Below are 21,969 nucleotides of genomic sequence, written 5' to 3'. Positions count from 1 at the left end.
GGTCTTCGTTTCTGTGCGAGGGCTTTCTCTAGTTGTGGTGAGCGGGGGCCACTCTTCATCGCGGTGCGCGGGCCTCTCACTATCGCGGCCTCTCTTGTTGCGGAGCACAGGCTCCAGACGTGCAGGCTCAGTAGTTGTGGCTCACGAGCCTAGTTGCTCCGCGGCACGTGGGATCTTCCTGGACCAGGGCTCGAACCCGTGTTCCCTGAATCGGCAGGCAGATTCTCAACCACTGCGCCACCCCGGGAAGCCCCTGTCTGATGGTTTTGATGTGTTGATCTTATGTGAATTGATCTAGTGCCCCAGGGAGGGTGGGGAATTCTTCCTGGACCTGGTCCTCCTTACTAAGAGGGTGGGGGCATGGGAGACCTCTTTTGGTTTCCCCTCCAAGGTGTAGCCGTGTCACCCCAGCCCTTGGTAGCGGTGGCAGCAGACTGAACTTGAAGACCAGAGGGGAGGGGGACCCCAGGAGACACGGCAGCCCCTCAAAGCCCAGTCCAGCCCCCACTGTTCCTCCTTCCATGGGGTCTCTGGAAGGCTCAGCCCCACGTCAGACCATTCATAGACCCAGCCTGGAGTGACAGTGTGAGCTCAAGGGCCTCTGCACCGTGATTGAAAGTCCTCTCACACGGAGGACATTAAGCTAAGTGAAAAAAGCCAGTCACGTAGGACAAATACTGTCTGATTCCAGTCACAGGAAGTATCTAAATCATAGACACAGAAAGTAGACGGTGGTTACCAGGGGCTGGGGAGGGGGGAGCAGTATTGGCATCTAATGGGGCCGGAGCTCCAGGCTGTGGGATGGAATCGTTCTGGAACTCTCTCGGCACGATGTCGAGAAGGCACCTGAAGCTGCTGAGCCGTACCTTTAAAGACGGCTCAGATGGGCAATGTTACATGTGTGGTTGTCTTTTTTTTAGCACAATAAAATAAAATAAAGTCTTTTTCTGTGTTTCACTTCCTTCTCTAGAAGGAAGCTTTGAACGCTTACGGCTCACAATAGGGTTTCGTTTTATGAACTCTTGGAAAGCATCAACGTTCTAGCATTTCAAATGTTTGTCTAGCTCCGGGAAAGAACACTTTCTCCTGGGAAGCAGCGTTTGTCCGAGGCCCCGAGTCGTTCGGGGAGAGACCTCTGGAAGGCAGGAGAGGAGCTGTTACAGGAAGCTGTACGGGCTGCTGCAGGGCAGACGGAGGGCGAGGAGTTGGTGGGAGAAGGTAAACTATGTCTTTCGGTTTTCACCCCAATCTCGGGAAAGGGCAGGGCTGAGCGGTGAAGGCTGGGACCTGCTGGGGCAGAAACACCTGCTCCGGGCTCCGGGCCTTCCCCCCACCGCCAGCTCGCGCAAAGCCTTGAAAGGCCCCCGATTGTTTTCCGCATGGCCGCCTGTGTCGGCACAGCGATCCTTCTCGAGGGACACTTCCGAAGCTCGGCTGGGGCTCAGCCCGGGTCCCCTCAACCCCAGCGGAGCCTCCGCCCTCCACCTCCCACCAGCCTTTGACCGCGCCGGGTAGATGGGCGCGGTCCCTTCCTGGCTCCGACGGCCGTGACCCAGACGTTCTCACCCTGTGATCTGTCATCACTTCTGAACTTCCCCTCCGACTGCATTGGACACCTATTTCTAAAAACTTCTTCCTCCTCAGAAACACTGTGTCAGGAAGATCCTGACCCTGCGAAGCTGGTCCAGACCCTGCTTTCCTCTCCCCGCGCCGCTGCTCCATCCTCTGAGGGGATAGGGTAGCCACTTCGCCCAGCCGAGCGACGCAGAGACGGAGGCACGCGGAACCTGGAGGTTCTGAGACTGTGACAGCTCAGGGGACAGGACCGAGGTACGTGTGTGCGTGGTGGCGGTTTCTGTGCTGGACACGTGAACATGAGGATGGGAAAGGCGGCCGACGCAGGGAGGGGAGACAGCCACCTGGAAGGCTTGATTTCAGGGGCTCTGGGGTGTTCTTCCCGCCCCTTCGCAGGTCTCCCCAGCCTGGGGGGGGACACAGAGGTCACCCCCCTCCCCGGGGAGTCGTGTCTGTGCGCAGCCTTCCTAGGAAGAGGCGGGTCTGGGAGGGGGCTGCTCGCCCCACCCAGGGCTGAGATGAAGGCCTGGAAGAAAAAGGGGGGTAGGTCCGCTCCTCCGGCATCCCCTGACTTCACGACTGTGACACAAAGCAAACTCCCCCCCTCACCCCGGGGAAGTCAGCAGCAGCTGCCTGCCTCCTTGAGCAGAAGCGGGCAGGGAAGCTGGCCGTTTGGACACTGATTTTCCACATTCACTCTCGCGATATTTCCCAACCCTTGCACAATCAGGATTCCATTAACTGATCATTGAAAGTGGTCAGTGTTTGCCAAAAACACTCTTTCTGATTTCATCTAAATTTAAGCCTCCTGGGCTTTCACCCATGAACTCTCTTCCTTCCTCCTGCCGGGCTGGGACTGAGTTCTCTCCAGGCCGGGCTCCAGAAGCTTCTCTGACCACCTTTTTCTGTGCACCTGAACTGCCCCTGACGTGGGACGAATCCGTACATCACTGGAAGCTTTGTTTGGGTGCCTGAAGCCTCGTCCCCCTTGGGCTCTATCCTGGGAAGAAGGTGGAGGCTGCCTTAGAGTCTCACAAGAGTTCTGGAGAAAGCTTTCTTTCTTTCATTTTTTGAAGTTTTTAAAAAATTCTTGAATTTTATTTTATTTATTTTTTTATACAGCAGGTTCTTATTAGTTACCTATTTTATATGTATTAGTGTATATATGTCAATCCCAATCTCCCAATTCATCCCACCACCACACCCTTCCCCGCTTTGTGTCCATACATTCGTTCTCTACATCTGTGTCTCTATTTCTGCCCTGCAAACCGGTTCATCTGTACCATTTTTCTAGATTCCACATATATGCGTTAATATACGATATTTGTTTTTCTCTTTCTGACTTACTTCACTCTGGATGACAGTCTCTAGGTCCATCCACGTCTCTACAAATGACCCAATTTCATTCCTTTTTATGGCTGAGTAATATTCCATTGTATATATGTACCACATCTTCTTTATCCGTTCGTCTGTCGATGGGCATTTAGGTTGCATCCATGACCTGGCTATTGAAAATAGTGCTTCAATGAACATTGGGGTGCATGTCTTTTTGAATTATGGTCTTCTCTGTGTATATGCCCAGTAGTGGGATTGCTATGTCATATGGTAATTCTTTTTTTTTTCTTTTTTTTGCGGTACGCGGGCCTCTCACTGCTGTGGCCTTTCCCGTTGCGGAGCACAGGCTCCGGACGCGCAGTCTCAGCGGCCATGGCTCACGGGCCCAGCCGCTCCGCGGCATGTGGGATCTTCCCGGACCAGGGCACAAACCCGTGTCCCCTGCATCAGCAGGCGGACTCTCAACCACTGTGCCACGAGGGAAGCCCAGAAGGTACTTTCTTGTTGTTCCTCTATCCACTCTGTTTGTGAGTTGAACATTGTTGTGTTGCTTTTTGTCCCAACAGAACCAGTGGAAACCTGTGTCAGGAGAGAGAGCCAGAGCCAGACTGCTCCATGTCGGAACTGAGGCTTCTTCTTTTAGGGAAACATGGCGCAGGGAAAAGTGCCACAGGAAACACCATTCTGGGCAAAGCTGTGTTCAAGTCCAGGTTCAGTGAGCAGATGGTGACTAAAACGTGCCAGAGAGAGAGTGGGGCCACGCAGGGGAGGGAGGTTGTGGTCATCGACACCCCTGACCTTTTCTCCTCAATAGCTTGTGCCAATGACAAGGGAGGCTACATTGAACGCTGCCTGGAGCTCTCAGCTCCCAGCCTCGACGCCTTGCTTCTGGTAATTCCCATCGGCCATTATAAGGAGGAGGACAGAGAAACAATCAAGGGCATCCAGAAGGTATTTGGAGCTAAAGCCAGGAAGCACATCATTATAGTCTTTACTTGGAAGGACGATTTGATGGATGGCTTGCTGGAAGATTACATTGAAAGTGACGAGTCTGTTAGGGACTTGGTTCAAAACTGTGGCGGCCGATACTGCGCTTTCAACAACAAGGCAAGTGAGAGTGAGCAGGACTCCCAGGTGAAGGACCTCCTCTGCAAGGTCCAGTGTTTGGTGGATGAGAACCAAGGACCATACTGGGTGAACTTCAGAAATGAAGACAGTGGATTCCAGGTGAGGATTCTTGTGAAGGTCTCCAAGGGTCTCTGTTGTTAGAGCTAGCGGGATAAAGGCACAAATAAGTGAAATGTTGCAGAGGCTCTGCTTAAAGGGATATTTATCTGTAAACTGGAAAGATGAGGCTACTTTGAGTATTATGCTTTATTGGCAAATTAATGGATATATTTAAGAGCTTATCTGACTTTACCCCTCATAGTATCAGACACATAAATGACTCATTAGACCCTCTCTTCCCTTGGCTTCAGTAAAACTATCCTCTTCTTGTTTCTTCGTCCTCACTTGCTACTCCAGAGAGTGCTGAGTCCTCCTCTAATGACCCGACAGCTGGCATCTTCAGGGCTTTGTTCTCGCCCTTCCTCCCTTCTCTATACTTGTGTCCTCACGTGATTCCACATTTTTACAGCTTTGAGCTTCATCTGTTGCGAACAGTTTCCAAATTAGTAACTCCAGTCCAGGTCTTTCCTCTTGAGTTCTGACTCCTTTGTCCATCCAATTGCTATCTGACATCGCTCTCTTAAAGAATCTCAGGGTTAACACGTCCAGACTTTTGTTTTTCCCTCTTGAATCTCTGAGACTTCAGTTTTCCTCTCAGCTCTGTCAATGGCTGTCCTGCCCATCATGCTGTTCAAACCTAAGCCCAGATGTCAGTTTTGATACCACGGCCAGCTTGCATCTGACTTCCAGGAGATCATCGTCTTGTGTGATTAAGACACCTGGAATCCGCCTGCTTCTCTCTGTCTCCACTACCACCATCTGGTCCAGGGCAACCTCTTTTCTTGCGGGTACTATTTTACACATATTTGCATAACAATTTTCCCCTCACTTATTCTTGTGCCTTACCCTCCCCACCCCCATCCATGTCACACACGATAGCCAGATTGATATTTTAGTTGATTTTAAAACTTCTGATTTCATGCCAATTTAAATGTTGGGAGTGAGGCTTCCCCAGGCAGGTGAAGGGGATGTTAATTATGTGTTTAGCTCTTCATCCTTCATTGTCTCCAGTTGCCCATGTGGATGGGGAACGTTCCAAATTTTACTGGATCTCACGTTTGAAGAAGCTTCATCTCTTTACTGGGGGTGCAGTAAGGGAAGAAGACATTGGAGATACATGGGGAGCTTGATTTCCAATCTCCTCCCTTCCCCTGTCCCTCAAATGCACCGCACGTCCATCACTTGACTAGTTTCTTCTTCCAGGGAGTCCAGAAGCTTTTCTTAAGCGTCTGGATTTTCTCCAGGAATAGCAGGAACTCTGGGAGACACTGGAAAGAATTACTGTTACTATTGGCGGCTGCGGAGAAGTAAAGTTAGAAAGCGCTTCAGGAACAATGCCTGGGTTAGATGGCATTTGTGGGGCTCCTCCTCTGAGAACAAAACCCACCTTCTTACTTCTGGGAAATCCGTTGCAGCAGCAGCGGGGGTCTCAAGGTCAGCTTCATCATGGACAGGACTACACGTGCCAGCAGCGACCATGACCATGACCATGACCATGACGTTCATTTGACCACATCCTAATCATCGAATTACTTTGAATTATATACTTGTGTCTCCGTTCCTTTACTTTGTGAAGAGCTGAGATTTTAGGTCTGTGTGCATCATATTCCTCTTTATTTTCTTTCTAGGATTGTGTGAATGAAGCTACGTCTCAGAGGGAGGACCGTCCACATGGTAAGATAATTCTTAAAAAAATGTTAAGCTCATATCTGTATTCTTTTGAATGCATCATGCATCAAAATGAAGTGGAAAAATTATCTAGATAAGTCAGAACAAAAATGCACCCTGGAGCCCTGGCTCAGGTCGGTGCCCACAGTCTGTCTCCCAGGGAACTGCTAACACTTGTGAGTAGGTGCGGCACCCGTGCGGGTGTCCCCGGCCTTCCCTGAAACGTTACAGAGCTGGGCTTGTCTCTTGCAGCTTCTTTCCTGACTCAGCCTCTTCTCCCCAGCCTGGGACCCAGCACTACCCAATTTTGGACTCCTACCGGGAGGCAGAAATCACTTCTTCATGGATAACACTAAACAGAATAACACCTGCAGAGTTCAGTGATGGAGCTCAGTATCTGTGTGACGACTGCCGTTAATGGTTCCTCGTGCACACTGCACACGTCAATACACGTAGATCTACCTTGTTCTGTTCGGTGGACGTAATGTGGTCCATGGTATGCGCATACGTGACAGATTCACCCATCTCTTTGTTGTTGGACTTTCGGGTTATTTCTGGGCCAGCTCTGTGCAAGAACTGAATATTTCGTAGTGAATAAGGTAGATGAGATCTCTGTCCTTGTAGGACTTCCCAAAATAATAATTAAAATTTTAATGATAATTATTGCAACTGACATTATATGCTGGGATATATATATATATATATATATAGAATATAAATGATTCAATCCTAGTAGCATATAATATATAATCCCCATAACCTCACAATATAGCCCTTAATAACAATCCTATAAAGATGGTGTTATTTTCGGTTTACAGTTGAGTAAATTTAGCCAGAAACACGTGAACTTAGACAGCAGTAGGGAGTTAAAATTCTGTGGATGCCCGTCAGCCAAGACCCCCAGGAATATTCCTGTTACTGAACAAAACTGGGTGGAATGACTTGTGGCAGTGAGGGACTATAGCACATCATGGGGACCAAGGAGCATCTCAGAATGAGGGTGTTGGCGAAGACTTTTTATAGGATGTGGGCTTGTGTGAAGTGATTTGGGGGGAAGTAGAAACCCTCCCAAGGCAGCATAACACGGACATGGTGTCACTAGCATTTCAGCTGCTTTCTTTAAATGCTGTGTTCTTTCCCCTTCCCAGACTTGGGGCTCAGACGCTGAGTATCATCCGCTCTGATAGCGCCCTGGGTGATACAGACTCGGTGACTATCCTCGTAACTGTGGGCTCTGCCATGTGCCCAGTGGGTCTGGTATTGACTTGGGATCATGGGAGAAGTGGTGGGGACAGTGTACGTGTGGAGAGACAGTTTTGTGCTACAGGTTATTACAGTAATTTACTGAGGTATAATTTACATTGAGTGAGATGCACAAATCTTACGTGTACAACTCAAGGGTTGTTTACCTATCTACACATATGTGACGTCATCTAGATAAAGATAGGGGGCATTTCCATCACCTTAGAAGTTCTTACTGTCCCTCTCCAAAGGGAACCGCTCTCCAGGCTGCTATCAACATGGATTAATTTTGTGTGTTCTTCAACCTCAGATAATGACATCATTGTAGCATGTGGTTTTGTGTCTGGGTCCTTTCACTTAGCATGTTTTGGCGATCCATCCAGGCTGCATGTCAGTACATCACTTTTTTGTTAACTTGCCGAGTTGTATTCTATTTTATGAACATACCCCTGAGATGCATTTTTTTATTTAAGTTTTAAAAAATTGAATTATTATTTTTTTATTTGGATTGGCCGCCCTTCACGGCATGTGGGACTCCCGGTTCCCTGACCAGGGATCGAACCCGTGCCCCCCTGCAGTGGAAGCACAGAGTCCCAACCACTGGACCACCGGGGAAGCCCCCCACTACGATGCATTTTAAACTCATTCTCCCCAGTTCTGCCTTAGCCCATGAGCTTCACACCCCAGTAGTTAACTTCTGCAGCAAAATAAGAGAGATCCTGACGCTCATGACCAGTGAAGGCCAAGTTCAACATTTTCATGTTCCTGGGAAATCTGAAGCCCTTTACACCTCTCTTAAGTTGTTCATGGCCCTTTTCATGGCTTTCACTTTGATGGGTAGCTTCTGACTGGGTCTAGAGTTCTACTGGTTCAGAGGACCACTGCCATTCTCTATAAAATCTGACAAGAGATTTCTAAAATCTCAAAAGAGATATATGAGAAATCCTAAAACCCATCCACATCTCTGTATTCAAATGTAAGAAGAGACTCTGAATCTGTCCTTTTGTCCCAGGGCCAGGGGCGGAGCATCACCGGGCTACAGGATGTGAGCCGAACCATGAGCCGTCAGCACTGAAGGTCCTGCTCGTGGGGAAGCGTGGTGTGGGAAAAAGCACAGCCGGAAACAGCCTTCTGGGGAGGCGGGTCTTTGAGACCCAATACAGCGAAAAGCCAGTAACCCAGAGGTGTAAGTCCGAGAGCAGAACCTGGAGAGGGAGGAAAGTTTTGATCATTGACACTCCAGACCTCTCATCTGCAAAGGATGTTGAACAAGACCTTTTGAACAACACCTTTCCAGGTCCCCATGCCTTCCTGCTGGTGACCCCACTGGGCTCTTTCAATGAGAGAGATCTCATGGTGCTGAGTACCATCCGCAGAATTTTTGGAGATAAAGTCACTCAGTACATGATTGTTCTCCTCACCAGGAAGGAAGATCTAGGGAATCAGGATCTAGATACGTTCTTAAAAATCAGAGCTAAAAGTCTCTACAAGCTCATCGAGGAATGTAAAAACCGGCGCAGCATCTTCAACTATAGCGCAACGGGAGAACAGGAACAGTGCCACGTGGACGAGCTCCTGCAAAACATTGTGAGCGTGGTGCAGCAGCATGGGGGCAAGCCGTGCACCTTCAGGGGGAAAGGTAAACGCTGTCTAGAAAACCTTTTCTGCATACTTAAAAATAGATATAAATGTGCAGGAACTTTGTTTTCTGAAGGGCATCGCGGAGGTCCAAAGGACAGGTCTCTTCTGTTAGCTGACTCTTTCTCCTTTCTGTCTCAAATTTTACTAAATGTATGTACCTGTGCGTGCACTGTCCTGACCTGATCTATAATCTTCTCCTGACTTTTCTCCCATCTCTTCAACTGGGTGGTGAGCATCTTGAGGGAAGGAGTTGGCCTTTTCCGGTCTCTTGTCTTCCCCACAGCGTATCTGTTGCCCGGGGCTTAGCGCTCAGTGGTGGTGCTGAGACAGTCCTGGTTCCTTGGTTTTACCCTTCCCTTCTTCCTCCCCTTCCCCCACCCCCCGCCTCTTCCTTTCCTCCCTGCCCTCCGCCTTTCTTGACCTCTTTGTTTATTCTCTTGGTCCTTTACTCTTCCCTCTGTTGGAGAAGGGGGGCTGTTTTGACCGGACAAGGACAGGGAGCCTGAATCCTCATGAAGGTCATGCCCCACATGGCACTAGGTGGGCTTTATTAGTCCAGCCACACTGCCTTACCTACTGCTTAAGCAGAAGCCCCCTTGTAGTCCACTCAGTGCTACAAATTCTATTGACCTGAGCTGAGATTCTTCCCATTCTACTCATCCCGTTCTCTTCTGCTTCAAAGATCCTCACCTGGGAAGAACATCAGACCAAAAGGGGCGTATCTGTTTGTTGTGCCCTTTCACATTCTTAATGGGGAGCCGGGTGCTGGGCAGCCTCCTAAAAGCACAGACATGTGGGAAAGTCGGGAGGGACTGTGTGGAGGAAGCACGATTTGAAACAGGCTTTGGAGAATGGGTAGAGTTTGCATGGCTGAGTACAGCGCTCCAGAGAGTACACTAGCAACTGGAAGCAAGGAGGCAGAACTGAGCGTGTACTTGTGAGAGGACAAAGGGGCGTGGTCTTGATGGAGATGAGGGCTCACACCTCTGGATGTGGGATGGGGAGTTTAGACCAGATTGCAGAGCGGGTGAGAACCACACTGTCCGAGGGCATGGAAGAGGGACTTAATCTATTTTTAAATCCTGTATGTTTAACTATGAGATTGTGGGTTCAGGATAAGCAATTGAGTAATTTCTCCCAGAAGGAAGAACGTGGGATGGGCTTTCCTCTCTCTTTGTTTTGAGGCAGATATCAGTAACTTGGTAAAAACTCACAATCGAGAACTGTGAGACCTGAACGGAAGAGAGAGATCACAGTACAAGTGCAAAGTCATAAGGAAAACCCCAGTAATACAAATTGCAAGATCTTTCTGCATCTATCATCTCATTTATAGGGAAATTTTTTTTTTTTTTTTTTTTTTTTTTTGCGGTACGCGGGCCTCTCACCGTTGTGGCCTCTCCCGTCGCGGAGCACAGGCTCCGGACGCGCAGGCTCAGCGGCCATGGCTCACGGGCCCAGCCGCTCCGTGGCACGTGGGATCCTCCCGGACCGGGGCACGAACCCGCGTCCCCTGCATCGGCAGGCGGACTCTCAACCACTGCGCCACCAGGGAAGCCCCAGACTGTGTAATTGTGACAGGCTGTGCCAGTGCTTGGGGGTGGAACTTTCTGAGCGTCCTCTGCTGTAATTAATGGCAGTAGTCTTGAGATGAAAGTTGTAGCCAGATCAGCCCATGGTCACGAATCTTTCCTGCTTTCTCTTCTGCAGAGTACCTGCGCATTATCCTTGTGGGGAGGAGCGGAACTGGGAAGAGTGCCAGTGGGAACACCATCCTCGGGAGGCCGGAGTTCCTATCTCAGCTGGGAGCACAGCTGGTCACCAAGACATGCCAGAGCGGCTGGAGGGTGTGGGATGGGCAGGATGTTGTGGTTGTGGACACTCCCCTGCCCTGCCTGGTGTCTGAAGCTGAAGGGGATCCATCCCAGGTCGATGAGGAGGTCAAACGCTGTTTGTCCTACTATGAAGAAAGGAGTACGGTTCTGGTCCTGGTATTACAGCTAGGACGGATCACGCGAGAGGACAAAAAGGCAGTGGCGGAATTAAAGACCATCTTTGGAGAGGAAGTTATGAAATACACGATTGTGCTGTTTACCCGGAAGGAAGACTTAGGGACTGGGAAGCTTGAAGATTATGTCAAAAACACAAATAACAGATATCTTAGGGACATAACTGAAAAATGTAAGGGGAGATATTGTGCTTTTAATAACAGAGAAACTGGCCAAGCCAGGGAAGAGCAGGCAAGAGAGCTTTTGTCAGAGGTTACTAACCTGATAAAGTGCCGTGGAGAGCATGAATATCGCCATCCATGGGGGAATGTAGGCAAAACAATGAAAAATTTTCAGCCCCTAAAATTACTGAATAATTTTAAAAGTACATTACTATAAAATTACTAAATAACTTAAAGGGTAAGTTAGTGTAGGAAGCCCCACATTATTAAATAATTTAAAAGGTAAGTTGCTATAGCAAGCTGAAATGCCTGAGGTCTCTTTAAGTTAGAGATACCCTCAGGCTACAAGCATGGCGGGGGGGGGGGGGGGGGGGGGGGGGCCATGGTAGGACTGGTGGGATGGGAAGAGGGTCCATGACTTTGAGGGCTTGAGAGGTGAATGCATATCACACTGTGGTGCTTCAGCTCTTTGTAGGTAAATAAATTATCAGGCTGGGGCTGGTAGTAGGGGATAATAAAGGAGAAAGAAAAAATAAGGTGGGAAAATCTGAGCAAGGGCTTCAGAGATTAATTAGGCTGATATTAAGGATCAGAATCAAGTCACAAGAATCACTTCATCTGTGTAGACAGATCAGAGTCAGGACAGACACTGGGACTGAGGCCAAGGCCAGCCTGGGGTCAGAATACAGAGAGTCACACAAGAACCAGAGGATTCAGATACATGAAGGTAAGACAATGTCCAGTCAACTCCTGGGTGTGGCAGAATGGAGAAGCTGGACTCCTGTGGGCCTCTCTGATGCCCAGCACTGCTTGCCAGGTGCCCTGAGCTCTCCATCTCCACTGCGGCAGCACTCAGGGCCTTCCTTTCTTCACATGATGGCTACTCCTTACTTCTTTCCCCAGTCCAAGCTGGAATGGAAAGTGGGACCTAGTCTACCTTCCTTTGCTGTCCCTGAGGAAATGAACAGGAGTCTGTGAAGTATCAAAAGATTTTATTGCCAATCATTCACAGTGAAATAGACTAGAACAAAAATTAGAAGCATGGTAAAATTGCCAAGATTAGACGATCTTGCAAAAATTTAAAATTCTAAGTAAAATTCTAGATTTCCTCTAGAAAAAGTTATTGAGAACTCCTTTATACTTCTTTCTCTCTTTCCCTTTCTTTTTCCCTCTCTCCCCCACCCTCCTTGTCCCTGAGGCTTAGGAATTAGGTTAAAACTCAAAGAGGGGCTTCCCTGGTGGTGCAGTGGTTGGGAGTCTGCCTGCCGATGCAGGGGACACGGGTTCGTGCCCCAGCCCGGGAGGATCCCACATGCCGCAGGGCGGCTGGGCCCGTGAGCCATGGCCGCTGAGCCTGCGCGTCCCGGGCCTGTGCTCCGCAAGGGGAGAGGCCACAACAGTGAGAGGCCCGCGTACAGCAAAAAAAAAAAAAAACCTTACTCCTCATCCTTCCCACATTATATTGAAAGGTTGGAAAAATCAATTGAACAAACATTGAAACATTTCCCGTGTATTCAGAATACTAAATAAACTAAGATGAACATCAAATGTGGGCCAAAGAATATTTGAGGTACTCCATGAGGTTTAACAAGAAGATATATTTGTACTTATTTCTGGTATCCAACTTGTTTTCTATGAATATTTAAAAGACTCAATTCTAAATCTTCTAGCTCCTGGAGAAGGTCTGTCTCTTTTTGAATTTTCTCCAACTGTTTTTTTTTTGTTGTTTTTTTCTGTTTGCTGCCTGTTGTTTCAAGTTGTTTGATTGCTTTTGAGACAGGCTGGGACCTGAGACCCTTTGCTACAATGCTGCAAACATTGCACCTGGACACACCTCTCCTCAAGCTACAAAATACAAAGAAACTATATAGGACTAAAAATAACTGCGTGCATGCCCAGTTGGGGCAAATTCTGGACCCAAAGGATACAAAGAGACCAAAAAAAGAACAAAACACCAAAAAACCCACAACTGCCACTTTTGAAGAGCCTGGAGCAAAAACAGGGTGTTGGGAGCAAAAGCAGGCCACTGTGCATGCCCCCTGCACTCAACGCCACCAGAGGGGTGGGCAAAACATCTAAGCCACCCCTCTGGCCCGACCCCCAGACACATTCCTACCCTCACCCCACGTAAGAAACAAGCTTGCCCCCCTTCGGGGAGCGAGCAAGCAAGGGAACCTGCTGTCTGTTCCCCCCCTCCCCCCTGCTGCAGCAGGGGCCCCGATAAAGCCTTGCCTGAATTTCTCTTCCGGCCTCTGGTCAATTTCTATTGACTGAGGAAGGTCAAGAACCCTGGTCGGTAACACTTTCAGTTTCTTCTCCAGGTTCCTGCTTTTTCCCCCTGGATCTCAGGGTCTCACGATGTTGACTGAGAGAAGATATTTTGCGATGTGCTTCCTGTTTTGCAGCTTTCGGTCTCATTCTTCTTTATTTTGTAGGGGCTGTTTATGATAATGGCTCGTTATTTTGCCTTTGTGGTTTCATTTTCTGGGGTGGTTTCTCATGCAGCTTGAGAAGAGTACTTGTTTGTTTCTTAGAGCTGAATTTCTAAAAGTCATTCCAAGCTCTTCACTGGGTACTTCACTTAGAACTGCTTTGTGAATTACTGATTCCACTGGAAATACTAAGAAAATGTTTGCTAAGAAAGCGGCTGTATTTCTGCATTTGATTACAGGTTGTGCCTATGCAAAACAAAGCTGGTAGAACACAGTTACATTGTGCCCCTCCTCATCTGCAGAGTCTGTAAAGTACAGGCCACTGGTTTGAAAATATCTTTCTTTACACCTTGCACCTCCCTTTGTCTCCTTGATTTCCAAACCCATCTAGTACTAATGGCTGTATGAAAGCTTTCACTAGACTGCATTACAAAACCGGTTCCAAAGTGAGATTTACAATCACATAGCAAGTGGCAACAAGCACATTTTTGCTTTGACAAGAGTTTGGCTAGAAGGTCAAACTCATCATAAATGGCGTCATGTTTTTGTAGTTGCTTTACTGCACTTGCTTCATTTGTTGCAGTGTAGAAGGATGTTTGTTATCCACAGTTGGAAACTGTTGTTTTGTCAACATCTGTGCTAGCTATTAGCAGCACAGCAGTTTTACATTCTACAGCTCTGAATTTTTATTGGCTGTAGACACTTTTGTGGCTAAAGTTTCATGATATCCACCAAAGTCAGGTGCAGATTTACTCGAATAAAATAAGGTGTACCCTTATTTTCGGGAACATACATCCGATTGTACGGTTGAGGTCCTGGGGATAATACAAAAGCATTGATCTTTTTTGGCAACTAAATTTATATGTAATATATAATCTAATATAGTCATAATTTCTTTATAACATTTCCAACGTTTTATTATCTTTCAAGGATCTGTGGATTGACAGGAGCTGGTTCTGCTCCATGTGACGTTGGCTGGAGTTGCAGTTATCTGGGATCTCAATGGAGCTGCAATGTACAAGAGGCATCACTCACATGGCTGGTCAGTGATGCCTGGGATGTTACCCTAGGGCCCACATGTGTGTGGTCTTTCATACAGTGTGAGCTTCTCATAGCATGGCAGCTGGGTTCTGAGAGGGACTGTTCAAAGAACAGCTTTCCAAGAACCCCCTAGTCTTTTCAGAGAGAATTGCTTGCACCTCAGTTTCCAAAGGAGAGAAATACGTATTTAAATTCCACTCCCTGGGAAGAGTATTCACTCTTTGTCATAGAATGAGGAGTAATTTAGGGGGAAGAACTTGGGGGAAAGCCTGACATCCACTGAACCAGACATTGGACTAGTGTTTTGAAACCGTGTACAAAAGTCCTTGTCTTTTGAAGCAAAATGCTGACTCAAGAGTGAATGATTGGGAAATGTGAAGATGTAGAGACAATAGCTGTTGGGCTGGGGAACTGGTAACAATTTAGACTATAATGCTGCCACATTGCAGAATCACAGAACTCCCAGTTCCCTGAAAAACATAGATAAAGTCCTGAGACACATTCCTAAGTTGTTTGTACAGGAAGCTGACCCACCAGATGAAAACTTCTGACCACAAGCATATGGACCCCAGACTGGTTGGAACCAGAAGGTTGACGATGCTTGAAACTTCACCTTGATGCCAACCAATCCGAGAATTGTCCATGAGCCGATCACACCTGCTCCTTGAACACTATAACTCCTCACTACCCCCTCCAGGGTGGGTCACACAGTCTTGAGGGCATTAGCCCACTGTGGTCCCCTTTGCCTGGCAAAGCAATAAAAGCTACTCTTTTCTACGTCACCCAAAACCCTGTCTCCGCGTTTCTATTCGGCACGGGTGAACAGAGGCTGAGTTTCTGCAACAGTTTCTTTGCCTCAGATCAGGAAGCAGGCTCCACATCCCCTCTCTTGTGTTCCTGGGTCCCCCTGTGCCCATGTGCAGTCTGCTTGGTGCTCCCTGTTTCCATGCTCTAAGTTGACCAGAGAAGATCTGTTTCTGGCAGACTCAGGTTAGTCTCTCCTCCTCAGGTTTAGTCTTCTGAGTCTCACATGGTCTGGATGTTTGTTAGACCAGCTCTGGTCCAGCCCTCTCCCATTCAGGGAGGTGGTTTGCGAAATGCCATTATGACCTTTGATTCCTGCTGCACTTCTTCACCCCAGCACTAGGATGAAAAGGTGATAGTTGGCCCAGTTGACTCGTCTTTTTTTTTTTTCCAAATCCAAAATGTATTGATTTAATATATTCATCACAAGGGCTCAACCAGAGACTTAAAATTAAAAAGCAGAAACAATGAATTGGGAGATTGGGATTGACATATATACACTAATATGTATAAAATAGATAACTAATGAGAACCTGCTGTATAAAAAATAAATAAAATTCAAAAAAATCATCTCAAAAGACAGCAAAACAAAGCAAAACAACAAAAACAAACAAACAAAAAAAACAGAAACAAAACAAAGATGACACTTACCAACCCAGGTCCTTGGACACTTTAATCAATAGAAACTGATAAGAAGCCAGATGAGAAACTCAGGCAAAGTTTTATTGGGACTCGTGCTACAGCAGGAGGGAGTGTGAACAAGAAACAGGTGCCCTTGCTCACTCTCCGAGGAAGGCATGCTGGTCCCTTAAGTGTGGTGAGGGTAGAGGCAGATCAGTGGGTCGGGCTGGAGGGGTGGCTTAGGTGGTCTGCCCTCCCCCTTGGCGATGCTGTGTGCAGGGATCATGCCAGTACCCTACTCAGAAGTGTATCGTATTGTTCATAATTGCCCCGACTTCGACTGCACATGCGTGCAGTTATTTTTACTTCCTTATAGTTTCTTTGTACGCTGTTGCTGCAGTAGCTGTTTGTCCAGGGCCAAGTGCAAGCACTTTGGTAAAGCGTCCCAGGTCCCAACCTATCCTCAACAGCGCTGTTTGTCCAGGGCCAAGTGCAAGCACTTTGGTAAAGCGTCCCAGGTCCCAACCTATCCTCAACAGCGCTGTTTGTCCAGGGCCAAGTGCAAGCACTTTGGTAAAGCGTCCCAGGTCCCAACCTATCCTCAACAGCACAGTTTCAGATACATAGTCCTATACAGAAATCAAGGAAAGGACAGACCATCTAAGGAAAATATCAAAAAGACAATACAAGGAGAGCAGCCAGACAGCTGGGTCAGGGTTCTTGGCTGGAGACCTGCTTTGAGTAGGTTTCTTGCAGATATTTTTTAAAGGCTGCGGGGTTTTTCCAGAGGTTGCCAGCATATGTTCAAAGGGCTATAGGTGTCGGGTTCTCCCAGCAGACTCTGCATGGAGAGCAGAATGGTCCTGACATCGTACAGGATGGACCACTTGTCCTTCAGGATGTTCAGACAGATGTTACCCTGTGTGTCCCCGATGGGGTGGCAGCAGGGTTTGAGGACCGTCACTGTGGTGGACACATAGCCCCTGGGAAACTCCAGGGAGAGCATATACCTCAGGTCTTCATATACTGGCCAGCTGTGCCATGGATGGTCCCCACCCATTTGAAAAAGTTGTCTGCTTCAGGGAAGGTAGAAATTCCTCTGTCAGATCAGACATTCTGAGGGTCATCAGCTCCTGCCATAGCCTCTTGCCTCTGGAGGCCCAGGCAGTGCTGCTAGGAAGACAGGAGCTGCAGGGCTGCGGTGCCAGTTCTTTGTATGCATGGCTGTGAGTCAAAGCTGTGGAGGGAAGAAGGGGCTCATTGACGCTCTGAATCTAAACAGTAACATCTGGAATGTGAATAGTAGTTCAAATTTTATTAACACGCTTACTATTTTGTCTTTCTAAGCACGTGAACGTGGGTAAAGTCTGTCTGAGGCACCCATCTGTCCTTAGGGAAGTAAGATATGTTTAGTTACAAGAGAAAAGCAAAGAGAAAAATCAAGGTAACATTCAGATTCAAATATTTTAAAAAATGGTTTTGCACAAAGCCAACGGCATTGCAAGCTAAGGTTTTTCTAAGGCTGTCAGGGGTCATGTTTGGTGGCCTAGGCACTGCAAGAACTTATCAAAATATTTCAGTTTCATTTGTCTTCCTCAAAATGTGCTCTGGGGCTTCCCTGGTGGCACAGTGGTTGAGAGTCCGCCGGCCGATGCAGGGGACACGGGTTCGTGCCCCGGTCCGGGAAGATCCCACATGCCGCGGAGCGGCTGGGCCCGTGAGCCATGGCCGCTGAGCCTGCGCGTCCGGAGCCTGTGCTCCGCAACGGGAGAGGCCACAACAGTGAGAGGCCCGCATACCGCAAAAAAAAAAAATGTGCTCTGATTTCAACTGTTTACATTATAATATGTTCCTTTCTTAAAAAAATGAATGAACTAAGGAATTAATCCAGCTACCAACTACTTAATTCCTTCCAGTACAAAAATCTTTTAATGATTTCTAGGGCTTCTGATGTTTGTGTTAGACTTAAGGTTTTAATGGGTGATAGTTTCTGAAAAATCCATGTTTTTTTCTTACATTTGTGAGTTAAAATAAAACAGATAGTAAAAGTCTTGCGGTTCAATCTGAGAATCAAATTCCGTATGAATAATCATATGTAGGTATAATAATAACCTCTGGTTATTGGGGCAGCCTGCTCTCATACCTAAAGTTCTAGAGGTCTGCACAACATTGTTCTTATAGTTAACAATATCGTACTATACCCTGAAAACTCTGTTAAGAGGGTGTATGTCATGTTACGTGTTTTTTACCATAATAAAAAATTATGGAAAAGCATATATTAAGAGATTTGGGTTCTACCTTGTCCACCTGATTCTCCCACAGTTCTCTAAAATTAATCACTTTATTTCTTGTGTATACTTACACTGTTTCTTTCTGCAAATATAAGCATATATTCTTAATTTATTCTCCTTTTTAAACGTAAAAAGTGGTGTACTATTTTTACAGCTCCACATCTTGTTCTTTTCATGTAACAATATGTCATGGAGATCTTCCCATATCAGTATCTAGAGTGCTTGCTTATTCATTTTATACAGCTGCATAGTAGTCTTTTGTGTAGTTATGCAGGGGGTTATTTTTTCACATGTCTCAGTTGATGGCCCTTTGGGGATTGTTCCAACCTTTGCTATTTGAAATAATATTGCATTCTTTGCTATATTTCCCTACACATGTGTTATGCAGTTTTGTATTTTCACTAATGAAGTACGAAGGCACCTGTTTGTCTCATACTTTCGAGTTTTGAAAACCAAATAGGAGAGAAAGCACATCGAAGAATTGTTTGATATGCCCTTCTTTCCATGTGAGTGGCATTAAGCCTATTTTCATATGTTTAATATATTTGTTTTTCTGTTGATTCTCTTTATATTGTTTTGTCCATTTTTACAATGGGTTGTTGGTTTTTTATTTTTCAATTTCCTAGGAACTCTGCATGTTAGAGAGGCTAGACATTTGCCTATTAGATGAGTTACAAATACGATTTTCTAGCTTGTCATTCAAATTTTACTTTAAAAAATGTTCTTTTTAACGTTTTAATTTTATTTATTTCTTTTTAGCTGTGTTGGGTCTTCGTTGCTGCACGCGGGCTTTCTCTAGTTGCAGCGAGCGGGGACTACTCTTCGTTGTGGTGCGCGGGCTTCTCATTGCAGTGGCTTCTCTTGTTGCAGAGCACGGGCTCCAGGTGTGCGGGCTTCAGTAGTTGCAGCACGTGGGCTCAGTAGTTGCCACATGCGGGCCCTAGAGCTCAGGCTCAGTAGTTGTGGTGCACGGGCTTAGTTGCTCCACGGCATGTGGGATCTTCACGGACCAGGGATTGAACCTGTGTCCCCTGCATTGGCAGGTGGATTCTTAACCACTGCGCCACCAGGGAAGTCCCCCAAATTTTACTTTTGTAATGTAGATATGTATCACTATTATATAGGCAAATTAATCAATAAATTTATCTGTGTGTTCTGGGTTTTGAGTCACCATTAGAAAGACCTTCCACATGTACAGATTACATGTAGTGGAACACTTTTCTGTTTCCTTCTAGGACTTTAAAATTTTCCTTTTTGCTAACATTTAAATCATTTATTCATTTGTAATATATCCTGGTGCTTATCAAGCATTTATCTTGTCTTTCCTGCATAAACTATACTTCAGGTTACTAAATACATGAAGAAGGAAAGAATATCCTAATAGAAATATTCTAGCTACTTAATGAAAAAGAAATTTTAAAATAGGATATCACCTTTTTTTTTTTTTTTTGGTACGTGGGCCTTTCACTGTTGTGGCCTCTCCCGTTGCGGAGCACAGGCTCCGGACGCGCAGGCTTGGCGGCCATGGCTCACGGGCACAGCCGCTCCGTGGCACGTGGGATCTTCCCGGACCGGGGCACGAACCCGTGTCCCCTGCATCGGCAGGCAGACTTTCAACCACTGCACCACCAGGGAAGCCCAGGATATCACCATTTTTAATACCTATTAAAATAATGGATCTACACAATGATCACCAATGAGTGGTAACATAAAAAGAGGGAAAACCAGACATTGAGTACCCCCTATGGAAATATAAACTATCATCTCTAAGTAACATTGTAAAAAAAATTGAACTTTATTCTGATCTGTCTGATCAAACTAACCACAACTAACTTCCAGTTTACAAAAATGGTGAGGCAGAGGAACACGTTAAATGACATCATAACGATGTAAGCTGCAAAATTCAGAATGTGGGGAAATCAATAGTACAAATGTCTAGTGTCTTCAATTAATACTTTGCATAAAGAGGAAATGAGGGAGGAGTCTTCTGGTTTTGGCTATGATGGAGTAACTCGTATTATTATTTACCTTTCTCCATTAACAAGCAGAAAACTAGAGAAAGATATGCAGGCAGACCTCTTTGTATTGTGCTTTGCAGATATTGTGGTTTTTACAAATTGAAGATTCGTGGCCACTCTGCGTGGAGCGGGTCTATCAGTGCCGCTTTTCCAATAGTGTTTGCTCATTCTATGTCACATTTTGGTAATTCTCACAATATTTATAACTTTTTTCAATATTATTGTATTTGTTATGGTGTTGATGGGAGCAATCCATAAACAGTCTACAATAGGAATAGAAAAGAGTTTTATCTGAGCCAAACTGAGAACTATAGCCTGGGAGACACAGATCCAAAAGCATTTGAATTGTGTTCTGCTCCAAATTGTGTTCTGCTACTACAAAATGGGGGGCTTATAAAGGCAAGAATCGTAAAATTACATAATTGTTTGTCAAGAATTATAATTGGAGCTGGCAAGAAGTAAAGGCGCTTGTTAAGCAAGTTTTGGTTGGGGACCAAAATGGTTTCATAGTTACAAGGGGGACCTTGAAGCCATAAAGATGCAGCTGGCAGTGGCTAGCAGATATATTTTGAGAACAGCTGGTGGTATCCTTGAGTTTGATACATTTCAGCAGATTCAAGTTCTCAGTGATGCAAGAGTGTGTCTGAAACCACATCCACGATGGCCACCCGGCTCCATTTTGAATACCTGAACCACAGTTATTCCATTTTTATTTTTATTTTTGTTTATTTATTTGTTGGCTGCACTGTGCAGCCTGTGGAATCTTAGTTGTCCGACCAGGGATTGAACCCATGCCCCCTGCAGTGGAAGTGCAGAGCCCTAACCACTGGACCACCAGGAAATTCCCTCCATTGTGATTTTTAAATGCATTCTTTTCTTTAATGGTTAAAGCAGATGTACAATGTACATTTAATACGCCACAAAACAGGCTGTTCTAGCTCGCATAAAGTTCAAGTTAAATCACGTATAAGCCAGAATGACTTCCCCATGCCCCCTTCCATCACAGTGATCTGTGATCAGTTGTCTTTGAGGTTACTGTTATAATTGATTAGGGGTGCCACGAACTGCACCCATATAGGACAGTGAACTTAATTGATAAATGTGTGTGTTCTGACTGAATTATAAGGGTCCCAGAAGAAGAGAAAAAGGAAGGGTCTGAGAAAATATTTGAAGAGATTATAGTAGAAAACTTCCCTAACATGGGAAAGGAAATAGTCATCCAAGTCCAGGAGGTACAGAGAGTCCCATACAGGGTAAACCCTAGGAGAAACACATCAAAACACATAATAATCAAACTAACAAAAATTAAATTCAAAGAAAAAATATTAAAAGCAGCAAGGGAAAAACAACAACAACAAAACACACAAAGGAATCCCCATAAGATTATCAGCTGATTTTTCAGCAGAAACTCTGCAGGCCAGAGGGAGTGGCAGGCTATACTTCAAGTGATGAAAGAGAAAAACCTACAACCAAGATTACTCTACCCAGCAAGGATCTCATTCAGATTCAATGGAGAAATCAAAAGCTTTTCAGACAAGCAAAAGCTAAGAGAATTCAGCACCACCAAACCAGCTTTACAATAAATGCTAAAGGAACTTCTCTAGGCAGGAAACACAAAAGAAGAAAAAGACCCACAAAAACAAACCCAAAACAATTAAGAAAATGGTAATAGAAACAAACATATTGATAATAACCTTGAATGTAACTGGATTAAATGTCCCAACCAGGGCTTCCCTGGTGGCGCAGTGGTTGAGAGTCCGCCTGCCGATGCAGGGGACACGGGTTCGTGCCCCGGTCCGGGAAGATCCCACATGCCGCGGAGCGGCTGGGCCCGTGAGCCATGGCCGCTGAGCCTGCGCGTCCGGAACCTGTGCTCCGCAACGGGAGAGGCCACAACAGTGAGAGGC

At 46.3% G+C, this 21,969-nt stretch overlaps 1 protein-coding gene and 1 pseudogene across 4 annotated transcripts; one reads left to right on the top strand and one right to left on the bottom strand.

Moving 5' to 3' along the window:
* Positions 1-930: 930 nt before the first annotated feature.
* GIMAP8 (GTPase, IMAP family member 8) lies at positions 931-15,104 on the top strand. 4 transcript variants are annotated; one of them, XR_011377713.1, is made up of 8 exons: positions 931-1,218; positions 1,645-1,830; positions 3,477-4,137; positions 5,766-5,811; positions 8,060-8,686; positions 10,396-10,866; positions 14,218-14,329; positions 14,850-15,104. XR_011377713.1 is itself a non-coding variant. In XM_070046299.1 (7 exons), coding segments are annotated over exons 3-7 (1,758 nt in total). In that variant the 5' UTR covers positions 931-1,218; positions 1,645-1,830; positions 3,477-3,525; the 3' UTR covers positions 14,220-15,104. The 4 variants fall into 4 exon arrangements, 3 of the variants coding, with proteins under 3 accessions (XP_069902400.1, XP_030710046.1, XP_060161124.1); XM_070046299.1 differs by having other exon boundaries at positions 14,218-15,104; XM_030854186.3 differs by lacking the exons at positions 14,218-14,329; positions 14,850-15,104 and having other exon boundaries at positions 938-1,218; positions 10,396-11,203.
* Positions 15,105-16,464: 1,360 nt separating this feature from the next.
* Positions 16,465-16,880, bottom strand: LOC115851610 (ubiquitin-conjugating enzyme E2 C pseudogene; annotated as a pseudogene).
* Between the last annotated feature and the right edge of the window lie 5,089 nt (positions 16,881-21,969).

Source organism: Globicephala melas, chromosome 9, assembly GCF_963455315.2.
Source record: "Globicephala melas chromosome 9, mGloMel1.2, whole genome shotgun sequence".
Classification (NCBI taxonomy): Eukaryota; Metazoa; Chordata; class Mammalia; order Artiodactyla; family Delphinidae; genus Globicephala; species Globicephala melas.
This window is presented reverse-complemented; position numbering and strand designations above follow the sequence as displayed.